This window comes from Desmodus rotundus, chromosome 5 (assembly GCF_022682495.2).
Source record: "Desmodus rotundus isolate HL8 chromosome 5, HLdesRot8A.1, whole genome shotgun sequence".
NCBI classification, from domain to species: domain Eukaryota; kingdom Metazoa; phylum Chordata; class Mammalia; order Chiroptera; family Phyllostomidae; genus Desmodus; species Desmodus rotundus.
This window is the reverse complement of record NC_071391.1, coordinates 80722574-80736896: the sequence shown is the minus strand read 5'-3', so window position 1 is coordinate 80736896 and position 14323 is coordinate 80722574. Positions and strand designations below refer to the sequence as shown.

The following is a 14323-nucleotide window of genomic DNA, read 5'->3' as shown; positions in this document are numbered from 1 at the left end:
CCTTCCCTCGCTCTCCACTCTCCCAAAAATGAAAAAGAAAAGAAAGTTTAGTATTTCAAAATGCAGGCTTGAAGAAATTTCATTTTATCTTCGTATTTTACACTGATCTTGTTGGTCAAGCTTTATACTTAGTAGATACGTAACCAAGGCCAAGTGACAACTTCTGTAGATATTTTTTAAATTGTAAAATAAAGTTGATTTAGTAATGTGCTGTGATCACCTCAGAGAATTACCATTAGGATGAAATGAAAAGGCTTTAAAAGTTGCCTTATAATTTTTTTATGTTAAAGATATTGATGTGATATTTGTATTTATGTTATTTATGTTAATGTCTGATAGGTTTATTCTTGTTACATTTAAGTGAATTAATATCTTAAAATTTTCTCAGTTTTAATTTCTAATGTGGTATGTGATGATAGATAACCCACTAAACAAAAGTGTTTTGGGATGTTTTATAATTTTTAAGAATATAAAGAGGAAGTTTGAGGACTTCTGGCTTAGGGTGTTACTGTTTTTTTATAATTGAAGGTGAGTTACTGCTATGTGGGGTTGCAGCCAGCAGGAAGGGAGGAAAAACCATAGAGAAGCATGTTAACTATTTTATGCCTCAGCCTGAAAGTGGCCTGTATCTCCTCTGCTCATGCTCTGTGGGTAAGAGCTTAGTCAGATAGCCATATCTGTTATCAAGAAACATTGAGAAATGTTCTGTAACTTAGTAGCCATATGTCCAACTAATTTTTTTTATGTTTTGGTGGTCAAATAACTAGCAATCTGTATCACAATTATCATGGTTAGCTTAAAAGAGAAAAATTACATGATAAATTTAGAGGGAGTAGTTGCTACAGTTGAACAACTATTCATGATTTAAAAACCAAGCACCAATACTCTGAAGCTAGTTATAGAAGAAAAGCTACAGCAAAAGCTGTTAATGTGTTAACAATGGAAGCATTTCTTTTAAAATCAGGAACAAGATAAAAGATGCATATTATCACTGTTGCTATTCAACAACAAACAGAAAAACCTGTGCAGAAAAAGAGGTCAAAAGCTCAAGAAATGGAAAGCAAAAACAGTTTGAAGATGTTACAGGAGAAACTTCCAGAAACTCAGTTCTTCTTGCCGACACAGTAAAGAATTACAGATCAGCAAATGTATTAGCGTGCAAGCAGGGTTTATTGGTGATTCATTCTCATGGAAGAGAGCAGGCCTAGCTAAGGTGGGGGGTGAAAGACACAGGCAAAACAGGGTAAGGGTGGTCAAAGGCTGGGGTGGCCTTAGGCCTGTAGTCAGACAGCAAAGAGCTAGAGTCCTTTGTTCTGCCTTGGAGGAATTACATGGTTGGCAGGATGAAGGTGAAGAAGTTACATATTGATTGACAAGTAAAGGTGGTGCCAGCTTTCCTGGGGGGATGTGACTACCCAAACTTAGGTATGTGTAAGGGTCTGTTAGCCCAAATCTTTTATCTTGCTCCAGACTCCATTTGTACGTTTTATAAAACAGGTATGTGACAGGAGGCAGTTAATTAAAGTTGGGGCAGTTACCCAGTTATTTATGGGCTCTTTCTATAAGCATTAGAGACTCCCTCATAAAACAGATAGTGACCAGAGGTAGGCAATTAACCAAAATTGTTTTATGGGCTGCTGCTTTTGGGTACTGGAGACCCTCTCTGCCTTTCAGGCCTTAAGGCGAAAGGACAGTTTTAAAGGCTTTTGTTGCCAGATAGTGGAGAAGATTCACAGAATTTCAAGGGCTGCCCTCCCATGTTAACATGGTGTTTCTTGTGGAGTTGGGACACCTGGCTGTATTATCAGACCAGGCTTAGGACTGCTGAGTTAGTGGGTGAGACATGTCTTCCTCCACTTCCGTGCCTTGGTTTGCTACCTATCCTACTTAACAAAGATGTTAAGATTCTTCTTTTATATAAGGGACTGGCAAATTATGGCTAAGTTTAGCCCGCCACGTGTTTTTGTATAGCCTGTAAACTAAGAATGGTTTTAAATTTTCAGTGTTGAAAAAAAAATCTAAAGAATAATATTTCACATGTGAAAATTATGAGATACTCAGTTTTCTGTGTCTAAAGTTTTATTGGATCATAGTATGCTTTTTATCTATAACTGCTTTGTTGTTGTAGTAGCATAGTTGAGTAGATGCAGCAGGCTGTATGGTCCGCAAAGCCTAAAATATTTACTATTTGGTCCTTTACAGGAAGTTTTTTTTGGCCCCTGGTTTATGTAAACAGAAAGATTTACAGGTTTATTATAACAGTTGGCAAAGGAATTGATAAAAGGATCAATTAAAAACCAATTGCATTTCTATAGAAACAAAACCATAAAAAAAAATTGGAAAGGTATTTCATCATTTTCACAATCCTGTATTTGAAACCCTTTAAGCTAGATGAGTTTTAGTATTTGGGATTTTTTGGATTATAGAAAGCTAATATGCCGTATTTATGTGTACATGCCATTATCATGAAACTTTTGTTGTCCGATGCACTACCTCAAAAACATTAATACTTCTGTAGATCAGCATGTGAATATTCATTAGACGTGGGATGAATTAATTCACTAGTCTCTTATCACTCCAAGACAAATTTTTTTTGCTAGAAATTAGCTAATAAACTCCACTTTTTAATGTTTTTAAGATGGCAAGGGATAGTGAGCCTGTATTTATAATAGCTATGAAACCATAATGAACTAAGGGAAAGATATCTAACAAATGGTTAATATGATTTTTATGGAGAAATTTATAAATACTTTTTTGAAAGACATTAAAGAAGACCTGGATTCTCAGAGAGAACCGTAGCCATGGATAGGAGAGTGAGTATTGAAAAGTTGTCATTACTCCAAGAGAATTTGTTGTGTTAATGAATTTAGTGTAGTTCCAGTGTAAATCATGATAGGATATTGATTATAATTTATAATGAAAAGTTTACAATTTTATATGAAGCCAAGAGCAAGAACAAAAGAGCTAAGAATAGTTAAAATAGTTCTGAAGATAATGAGAGGAAACTTGCTCTACCAGATATCAAGACTTATTTAAAGATACAGTAATTAAGACACTATATAGTATTAAATTTAACCAGCAGAATGGTTAAATTGACCAATGCAACAGAATTATTCCAGAATCAGACCCCTACCTATAGACATTTGATTTGTGACAGTCATCTTTGTGGTATGAGTTAACTGATCAGTATACATCGTTTGGATATTTTAAGTCTCCATATCTTTATCCTAATGGGGATTAAAGAATGAGATCGGACTTCTTCAAATCATAAGCAAAAATCATTGAAGACAACTAATGAAAAATAAAACTTTAGTAGGCAAATATTAAATGTGTATTGATTAGTTTATATCCTGATTTTGGAGTAGAGAAATATTTCTTAAATATGGCACAAAAAACTATGTAAACATTGATAAATTCAATATTAAAACTAATATTTAATATTAGTTTTACTGCAAAGAAGGGCACTTTATAAAGTAGAATGACAAACTTCTAACTGGTAGAAAACTTATTTTGTAACACAAATAACTGACAAAGTACCTAGGATATATAAAGATTTCCTACATAGGAGTAAGAAAAAAACAACCCAAGTAGAAAAATAAACAGTAGACAAAAACAGACATTTTAAAGATGAGGAGACTGAGTAGTTAATAAACACATTGTATTAGTTGCTCTATAAAAAAATTGCTGCAACTTTAATAGTTTAAAACAACATCCATTTATATCTTTCAGTTTTGTAGGTTAGCAGTGTGTCGATGTGACTGGGTTCTCTGCTCAAGGTATCACTAGCCTGAAATCAAGATTTAGCTCAGCTGCCTTCTCATCTGGAGCTTGGGGTTCTCTTTCAAGCTCATTCCTTTTATTGGGACAATTGATTTCCTTGCAAAATGATGTTTTTTTCCAACCTAGAAGTTGAAATTCCTGTCTTCTTGCTAGCTGTTGGCCAAGGGTCACTCTTAGCTCCTAGGGGCTGGTGTCAGGTTTTTGCCCCATGACCCTACCAGTTAAGCAGTGAAGAACCTTCTTTTGTGTCATATTCCTCTCCAAATTTTGAATCTCTCTGACTTGTACAACCACTCAGAGAAAACGCTTTGCCTTTAAAGGGTTCACATGATTGGCTTAGGCCCAGTCACATAACCTTCCTATTTTAAGTTCAACTTACTAGTATCCTTAAGGATATCTGCAAAAGCCCTTTTGTCATGCAACATAATCATGAGAGAAAAACCAGGATGGAGATTCTGGGGGCCATCTTAGAATTCTGCATCCCACCCATAAGAAAATGTCTCAGCTTCATTAGGAACCAGGGGTCTGCATGTTAAGACCATATTAAAATATCATTTACATCCACTAGATTGTCAAACATTAAAAAAAATCTAGTAATACCTACTGTTGGTGAAAATATAGATCAACAGGAATTCTTATACACTGTTGATGAGAATTTAAGTTTATACTGTCATGTTGGAAGATAATTTAGCATTACATGGTAAAGTTGAAGGTATGTATAATTTATTACCCAGGAATTCTTCTGAGTATATCTTTCTAGAGAAACTGGTCTAGGGACATAGGCACTAGGGTACATGTATAAGAATATTCATAGCAGTATTATGTTTAATGGTAAAAATTGGAAACAGTGTCTATTGACAGGAAAATGGGTAAAGAATTATTGGCTAACATAGATTGTATAGCAATAAAAACTACTACTCACAAAAACATCAGTGACTCACAGAACTATAATTGTGGAAAAGCAAACTACAGTATAGTATACTTTTTGTTAACTCTTTATCAAATCCATCATGAGCTGATGCATTTTCATAAAATATACTCATGTAACCATTGCCCACATCAAGAGAGAATACTTCATTAGTAAATACTGTATAATTTTAATATACGGTAGTTAAAAATCAAGAAAAGTGAAATTTTACAAGAAAAACTAACTTTACATATAAATACCTACATTTGCGATAGAACTGTGCTTTTTTAAAAAAGTAACAGAATGATAAACACAAAATTCACATTAGTCCTTACCTGTAGGGAACTGGGGACAGGTAAATTCACAAAGAAGAAATACACTAGTATAGGCAATATTATTTGTCATTTCTTGTTAAGGGATAATGACAGATTTATGGGTAAATGAAACTTTACTCACAAAATTTCTGACTCTGAACATGGTGGGTTTTTCATATCCAGCAGTTCTCCAATTCTGTGTGGATACCGATTGTGTGTCCTGTAATTTAATTCATTCTGACACCAGCTACCTGGAGTTTAGCAGAGACCAGGCAGGTTAGTGGCTCAGCCCCATAATACTGCCTTGTACCCTTCAGACACCAGTCACAAGTAGTAGGTCCCAGGTTATGCACACTTTTACCTAATTTGGCTACAAATTGGGGATTTTCATGATTCCCTCCTCAGTTTCTATAATTTGTTATAACAGCTCACAGAATTCAGAGAAACACCTTACTTACTAGTACTGGTTAATATAAAGGATACAGATGAAGAGGAGGGAGATGCATAAGGTATGGTCCAGAACAGTCCTAAGCACTGGAGCTTCTGTCCTTGTAGAATTTGGGTGTACCATCTTCTTTGCATGTATGTGGGTGCATTCACCAACTTGGAAGCTTGCTGAATGAACCCCTTCTTTTTGGGTTTTTATGAAACTTCCATTATGTAGACATGATTGATAAATCATTGACCATTCATTGACGATGAGCTCAATTCCTACTCTCCTCCCTGAAGGTTGGGGTGAGTGGCTCTAATAACACGGTTGGTTCTTCTAATCACATAGTGGGTTTCTCTGGCTACCACCCCTCCACCCCCATAGGGATGCTATTTAAGATCCCATCTAGAGTCCACTCATTAGCATAAACTCTGGAATGTATGAAACGGGCTTATTATGAATAACAAAAGATGCTCCTCACATCTCAGGAAATTTCCAAGGGCTTTAGGAGCTCTTCCAGGAACCAGGATGAAGACCAAATACATGTATTTATTATTATGCCACAATTGGTTTTATTTTATTATGTTTTATTGTTTACATATGTTACATGTATTTTATGTGTATCAATAGTTCCTAATTGGTATTACTTTAAAGAAGGAACGGACTATAAGATTTATTTGCTTTAGAGAAGGTAGAAGATCTGTAGGTATACAAGTTGTGGTTGTTGGAATGAGTAAAAGATGTAAGGAGAAGAAAGTTTGATTTAGAGTTCTAGTAGTAGAGTTAAAGTTTAAAAGATATATTTGTACCACATCATTGTGAATTCTAAGTAAAGATGCTACTCTGTGTTTAAAATTATTTTGGTTAAGGCGTGTTAAGTTTTTGGTAACATAATCCAATTAGAAAGGTATTTACACACACAGTTAAGAGTTTAAAGTAGAATCTAACAAAGGGCAGGATGAATGCTTTTATAAAGTGAAGAATACATTTGCAGTATAAATAAAACTATCTGATTTTTGCGTTTAAAGAAATATGACACAGTGAATGACATTCAAAGAATTCCAAGTTATACCTCAGTTTAAATGCCTGCTCTGCATTTGATACTCATGTGTCATTGTGCACATAATGGGAACTCCTTCAGTTTCTACAGAAATGAAAATATCTCCTAGTATTGTTGCAGGGGCTAAGTGAGAATGTGGAACATTCACGGCTTAATGTCTGGTATATATTAGGAATTCATAAAAGTTCTTAAAAGAAGACTGCATAAGATCTTTGTTTTGCAAGTAGATTTAAGGTTTTCTATAATTAAAATAAAACCTTATCACTTTATCTATTAAAGAAATTATTAGATACAGTTATACGTTTGCTCTTTACTGCCTGCATATTATATCACTTTATTTTAGAAATCAGATAAAAGTGTTTTCTCTTGCCTAATAATAAGTGTATTCTGCCCTGACTGGTATGGCTCAGTTGGTTGAGTGTCATCCTGCAAAGCGAAAGGTTGCTGGTTCGATACCTGGAGCCTTGGCGTTGCAGGCCAAGGCAACCGATTGGTGTTTCTCTCACACATCAATGTTTCTTTCCTTCTCTTCTCCCTCCTTTTCCCTTCTCTCTAAAATAATTTTTTTTAAAAAGTCTGTTCTCTTTCCTACTGATCATTTCTTTTGTTTTTATTATAGATCAATGTAAGAGTAACCACAATGGATGCTGAGTTGGAATTTGCCATCCAGCCCAATACAACTGGCAAACAACTTTTTGACCAGGTATCATTTAACCTGATGAAGTATGCAACTTTTGACACCATAGTGTGCATGCTATTGCACTTCTTGCTCTGTTTTTCTATACCTTTACTGATAGTGCAACGTTGTAGCACTGGAGTTTTCACAGTATCTATTCAGGTATCTTGAAGAGCTGTGTAGATATTCCTCCTCATTCCTAGATTTGTGGGATAGGATTTAAAAAAAATAAATATTAGCAGTTTGTGTTCCCCTCAGTATTTCAAGTTACTCACCTGGCACTGTACAAAGTTATTATATTCCCTGTGCTGTACTTTACATCCCCGGTACTGTTCTATAACTACTAATTTGTATTTCTTAATCCCTTCACCTTTTTTTATTATTAAATTTATTGGGGTGATATTGGTTCATTAGGACAAATAGGTTTCAAGTGTATATTTCTCTGATACATGATTTGTATATTGGGTTGTGTGCTCACCAACCAAGTCAAATTATCTTCTGTCACCATATATTTGGCTCCCTTTACCCTTTACTACTCCTCTACTCCCTTCCCTCTGGTAACCACCATGCTGTTGTCTATATCTATGAGTTTCAGTTTTATATCCCATACATGAGTGAATCGTATGGTTTTTAGCTTTTTCTGACTGACTTTGCTTAGAATAATATTCTCAAGATCCACCCATATTGTATTTATATCTGCTATGCAGATCATTGTAATGAAGGCTAAAAGGAAATCTGAGACATTCCACATAGTGGAATGGGTGCATATTCTAGACAAATGGGGTGGCAGGAGCAAAGACACAGGAAATTGTAGGCTGTAAGTAGGCACCAAACAACACTTTGATGTCATAGGCTTGTTTGCTAGCCTGGGATTAGAACATGGATGTCATGTTAAGGAACTTGGATTACTGATTTTTGTCTTTTTTTCTCTCTTGAGTGCACATTTTAGTCACCTGTGGTTTAAAGAATAGTGTAGGAAATATACAAGCCAAAGAACTTATAAGTATGACCCATGGACATGAACTATAGGGGGAGAATTTAGGAGGGAGGGGGTGGGCAGGATGGAGTGGAGTGAGGAGGGGGGAAGTGGGACAACTGTAATAGCATAATCAATAAATATATTAAAAAATAAAATTAAATAAATAAATTTGCTTTATAATTAAAAAAAATAACAAAAAAAAAAACGGGGTATGGGCAGTGCATGGAAACTACCTCCAGAAATTCCAATTTTATTATCTGAGGCCTACTTTAAACCATTAGTGTCGGGAGCCGACCAACAGCCGACCCTTGACACAGTCGGGATGGATGAGGTGCATCTGCACAGCAGAGGCAACTGTGGCTGGATTTCCTGTCTATCTCTTCTGGCATGTCTGTTTTTGCTGTGAACAGGTGGTAGGATTTTTAGACACCTGTATTTCAGGCCTAGTGATCTGCAGAATTCCAATGAAGTTGTACAGAATTCTTTCTTGGCCGTAGAACAAAAGTCCCTTATAACCCCTCCGCAGCCTACTGTACCCTACCTATTGGAAGACTAATATTAGACAATGGGCAGACCAGCTGCCCGAAAAATGGAGAAAAATTTTACTAGATATCCCCTCTAGTACAACCCCCCCTTTACCTTGGACAGGAGTAATAATTGACAGAACTAGATGGGTAAAAAAGCAAGGAAAATCAGTCAACTATTATGATTTAAGCACGAGGGAACAAATACAAAGATTATCCCCACAAAGTGCATAAAGAAAGAACCTAGACAGGAAGATAGATGGCTGAGTTAGAAAGCCTAACCACATAGGCCTTTAATAGTTCACATATAACCTCTATCTAGTCTAGCGTATCCTTTTGACCCATGCCAAATTCTGAAAACTTTGCTTGACATCAAATGATCGATAGACATTAGAAGGTTTGTACATATAGCTAATTATGGTTGTCTGATTGATAGCCCTCCTGGTCAAAACAACCTTTGTTTAGTATAAATAAATCTGTAGAACTTCCTGTACATTTTTTTGGTATTTCTGTATAGACCTTTTCTGCTTGAAAAATCATGCCATGCACCTGTTCTTTTGATGTCATATGACAAATCCCTATAAAAATAAAGCTTGATTAAACTCTGAGAGTTCGGTCAGACCCACAAGGGCTGGCCGTTCTCTGGCATCAAACTTGGTGTCCTACCCCTCATTCTTCGCCTGCGCTGTCCATCCTTCGGGGACCCTGAGACCTGCCGGGGCTGGACTCCGGCACATTAGTTTTGTTTTTGTTTTCTTAATTTAAGCTCCTCAGGTAATGTTGTGTGCAATGTTCTGAGTAATAAGTTTTATTGAGAAAAGGAGGAGAAAGAGATTGTTGTCCAGGGTCAGGTGATTAAGGTGAATTGATAATTACAAAGAGGAGGAAAGTGATGTATCTTGTATGGCCTGAGAATTCTAACTTTTACATATGAGCAAGAGAAAAATAGTCTGTGGTCAGATTAACTTGACCTTAGAGCAGCAATTTTCAACTGGTGTGCTGCAAGAATTTTTAAAACATGCAATACCTGACTATTTAGTCAGGGGCACTGACCCCTTTTCCCTTAAATTGTCAATAAAAAAGTGACATCTAACACAACGGTAGCCATCCACAGTGAATGAATCAAAATTACTCCTATTTTGCCCTGGTTGGGTAGCTCAGTTGGTTAGAGATGGTTGACATCCTGATATGTCAAGGTTTCAGCTTTGATCCCTAATCAGGGCACATACAAAAATCAACCAATGAATGCATGAATGGGTATAGCAACAAATCAGTGTTTCCTTCTCTCTCTCTTTCTCTCTCTCTCTCTCTCTCTGTCTCCCCCCTCCTAACCCCCCCCCGTTTCTCTCTCCCCCATCTCTAAAATCAATAAATAAAATTTTAAAATTATACCTATTTTTGTCACATTGGCAAAAATATATATTGGTATGCTGCAGAATTTTAGTAAGTAGTTTATGTGTGCCATGAGATCAAAAAATTTGAAAATCACTGCCTTAGAGAATGAGGGAGTTTCTTGTGTTACAGCAGTAAAGAATCTATTACGTATCTTGGTTTTAATAGGTGTCATTCTATCACATACTGATCCAAATATACTACAATACAAATTTAAAATTCCTGGAAAATTGTTTCTCTTCTTGAAAAAGTGGTATGCTTAATCTCCTGATTAGGTAATTAATGATCTTAAAAGCCCTGATAATGTCTTTTTGGAAGATGAAAGGCTTTTTCTGCGTGTGTGTGTGAGCAAATTTTTAAAGCAAAATCATAAGCAGCTACATTCACTCTACATTATAGATATTTTACCTTGTGAATAATATCCACTTACATTGATTCTTCTAGAACTCCCATTTGTTAAATATATAGCCTATCTTAATTTGAATTAAAAGGTGAATGGAGTTAGCATTTATTGTACTTCATAGCGAGTTGAAATGTTATTTAAATGAGTGAAATGCTTGTGGTAACAAAAACTAACCAGCAACTGTATCTTTTTGGTATTGATACTGAGAAATAAATATTTGTTATTTATTAAGCAGAATTGTTTTAGTTTGGATACAAGGGATGATGAAACCCCATTTATTATAGTGCAGTAATGTATAGTAGTTTAGTAGTTTAAAAATACGGGCTGTGCAGCCACACCTGCCTGCAGGAGAGTCCTGGCTATAGCGTTTGATTTGGGACAGATTCCTGCCTTTGCCTCGTTTTTCTTCATCATACAATTAGGATGACAATAACATTACTCCCTGAGAAGTGAGAAGTGAGATTCCATGTAAAGTATATAGAACAGTAGTTTACATACATGCATACAGCACACACATGTATTCTATATGTCATTGTAAATGAAAGTCTAGAATAAGGATTGTTATTTCTTGACAATTCTTAATAGTTGCTGTTCTGTTTCCTGACATTCCTTCACTCAGAGCCTGAGTGTAAGGATCTAAAAGCAGGCTTTACCTTGGGTATAGTGAGTATATGGGGTGAGCTGGCAGGTAGGTAGGTTCAGGGTTAGGCCAAGAGCAGACCAAGAGTTTACCTGCATTCCTCTCAAATGCAGGTACATAGCTACATGACTCCACCTGCAGCAAAGTCTCTCTTTTAATTATGATGTTGGCTTGAGGCCATCTGCTGTGTGTAGGAGGCTCTTGTTAAGTGCTTAATGTTCATTGTTCACTGCTGACTCTTCCTTCACTAGCCTCATCTCTCAGCTTCTACCTGTGCGATTACAGTGGAGTATTTATAACCTTAAAGGAGTGTTCCACATGATCTGTTAGGATGCAAGAAAAAAAAAATACTAAAATGTTTATATTTTTGTCTTTCATCTGTCAGTTATTTTAAAAATATGTGTTTTATATGTATGATAGCATGTATATAACTTACAAATATATATATATATATATATATTGTAGTTATGTGCCCAAGCATTTTTTTTTTTTACTTATACACGATGGGGGGAAAATAGGTTTACAGTTGTTCATACGGAAAATAGTACAATACTCACTAATACAAGAATAAGTTGTTTTACTGTACTCACAACAGTAAACATACTTTTGCCTCACCCTGTACATGTATGTGATTGGAAGGTTCTGAGAACACTTTCAGAAGTAGTCAAAGAGCTGTTGAAAATACAGAACCTCTTCAGGAATTTCATAGCTCAGCACTCTTGCTCTTCCTGGTGTTTGTTGTGGTAGTCTCAAGTTAAGACTACTAAGGGTGCCTACTGTGGCAACTCCCCTTTTACTTAGCCAGAATTGTGAATCACACAAAGCCTGGAGGCAGAAACTGAGGCCAGCTACTTTGATACACTTTTCTCTTTTGCCCTTGACCTGTGCAAATTTCCTTCACTGACACTGTAAGCGGGAATGTTTTCTGTGGCTCTGCTGCCAAAGATAAATTATCTGGGGTCTTTGTCCATGTGAAAGTTCTGTTGTTTGGCATTGGTTAGATTTTGCATCAGTGTGAGTTTTTACAATATATCCCAGATCATCCAGAAATTTGTCAGTTTTGGGTTTTTTTATGGTAACTTTTCTTAGCCTAGCTAAATAACTTTTCCTCTTTTTAATTTGGTGCTTGTGTGTGTGTGTATCATTTCAGTGAAACTTTTGAAGAGAAGAAAAGCAAACTGAAGGCTTCAGTTTTGCTATCTTGAAACCAAAAGCCTGGCATATTTTTATGGTATTTTTTGAAAAGACTTTATTTATTTATTTTTAGAGAGAGGGGAAAGGAGGGAGAGAGAGAGACAGAAAAATTGGTAGGTTGCCTTTCACATGCCCCCAACTGGGGGCCTGGCTGGCAACCCAGGCATGTGCCCTGACTGGAATTGAATGGTGACCTTTCAGTTTGCGGGGCATTACCCAGCCCACTGAGCCATACCAGTCAGAGCACCTGGCATGTCGTTAGATTTAAAATTAAAAAAACAACGAATATTTACCACTTAAAAACTAATGTCGAATCTTTCTGTAAAGCTTCACTATGTTAAGTGTTGGTACAATCCTGGCTATGAGTCCTAGCTTATCACTTTATTTACTCTTAATACTTTTGAGTGCCTACCACAGGCTAATCATTCTTTGAGATGACATATATATTAAGATGAATAAGACAAATAATCTCTGTCCTTAATTTTAGATAGTCAAGGAGAGTGTAGACATACTGCCAATGCAGTTAATTAGGATACGATAGAGCACTTGTTTGAAAAGCAGTATAGATAGTAAAGTACTGTGGGAACATCAAGGAACAAGTGATTCATTCATTTTATCTAGATGATAGCAGAGCTTCATTCACAGAAGCATATTAGTTGAGCTGGGCCTTAAGGAATAAATTATTCAACAGGTGGTCAAAGTACAGAAGAAACATTGTAGACAGAGGAAGAAGCAAGAGCAAAGCTGTAAAAGGGTAAAATTCATGGCATGTTCCCAGAGTGGTTCCTTGCTCTGTGAGGGAAGAACATAGAATGCATAATAGTGAGTGAAAGGAAGGACTAGGGGTTATCACCAGCAGGATAACCTGGGCCATGGCATTTAAATGTCTTCAGAGATCTTCGTCACCAAAATGGTACTGTTTGCCTTGCCTAACTGATGGTGTAGTTGTGGGGGGTAAATGGAACATGGGGGTGCAGGATTTTATTCATTTATTTTTACAGAAAGGGGAAGGGAGGGAGAAAGAGGGGAACACTGATCAGTTGCCTCTCGCTGACTGGGAATTGAACCTTTCTGTTCACAGGCTGGTGCTCAATGCACTGAACCACACCAGCCAGGGATAGGGGTACATACATTTTTTTGAATTAGTCTTTTGGGTTTTTTTGTATATATACCCAGAAGTGGAATTGGTGGGTGATAAGGCAGTTTCATTTTTAATTTTTTGAGGAACCTCCATACTGTCTTCCACAGTGGCTGCACGAGTGCATTTTGTGTGGTGGTAAAGTGAAATAGCAAGATGGGATTATGACAGCTCTGTATCTGTTTCCCAGACTCTTCTTGTTATCTGTTGGTATCATAATGGGAGTTGAGAAGAAAAAGGAGGTATTAAAAACTGGATCAAGTACAATTGTGAAATGACACTATAAAATTTAATATACAAACCTGAATTTAAGTTTTTAGAAATATTCCTTTAATTAACATGTTAAATTTAGGAAAGAGCTCCTCTGTAACAATGGAGTATATTTATAATACCTATGTAGTTTTGTTTTTCTTTTGAAGTATAATGCCATCTAGTTACAGTATGAATGTTGAAGTGAAATTGACTTTTATTTTTTAAGGTGGTGAAAACAGTTGGTTTGCGTGAGGTCTGGTTTTTTGGGCTGCAGTACGTGGACAGCAAAGGTTATTCTACATGGCTTAAACTAAATAAAAAGGTAAAGTATGTACAATAACATTCAGCTAATAACTAAGTTACTTGAAAGTTAATGATCTTGAATTTGTGTCAGAAAAGCTTAGGGTCTGACTGATTTGGGCCTCCTTTTGCAGTTATCTCTGTTTATCATTAAAGGTGTCGTGTCTTTTAATTCAATAAGGCACCATCAACTTTTCTTAGAAAAAGAAAAATTTAATTTCCTATTTGAAAACTTAACATATAAGAAATATTATTAGGTGTAACTTAGTACTTTTATTTAAACATCTACAGAATAAGCTTCTCAAGACAAGTTACAGTTTGGTTATTAGATAGG

At 36.0% G+C, this 14323-nt stretch overlaps 1 protein-coding gene across 2 annotated transcripts in view; it reads left to right on the top strand.

Moving 5' to 3' along the window:
- The window catches only part of RDX (radixin), a 103363-nt gene that overhangs the window by 21391 nt on the left and 67649 nt on the right, over positions 1-14323 (top strand). For both annotated transcript variants that reach the window (XM_024570728.4, XM_024570727.4), the window contains exons 3-4: positions 7111-7194; positions 13916-14011. In XM_024570728.4, coding sequence (XP_024426496.1) covers positions 7111-7194; positions 13916-14011 — 180 coding nt within the window. The remainder of the gene's footprint in view (positions 1-7110; positions 7195-13915; positions 14012-14323) is intronic.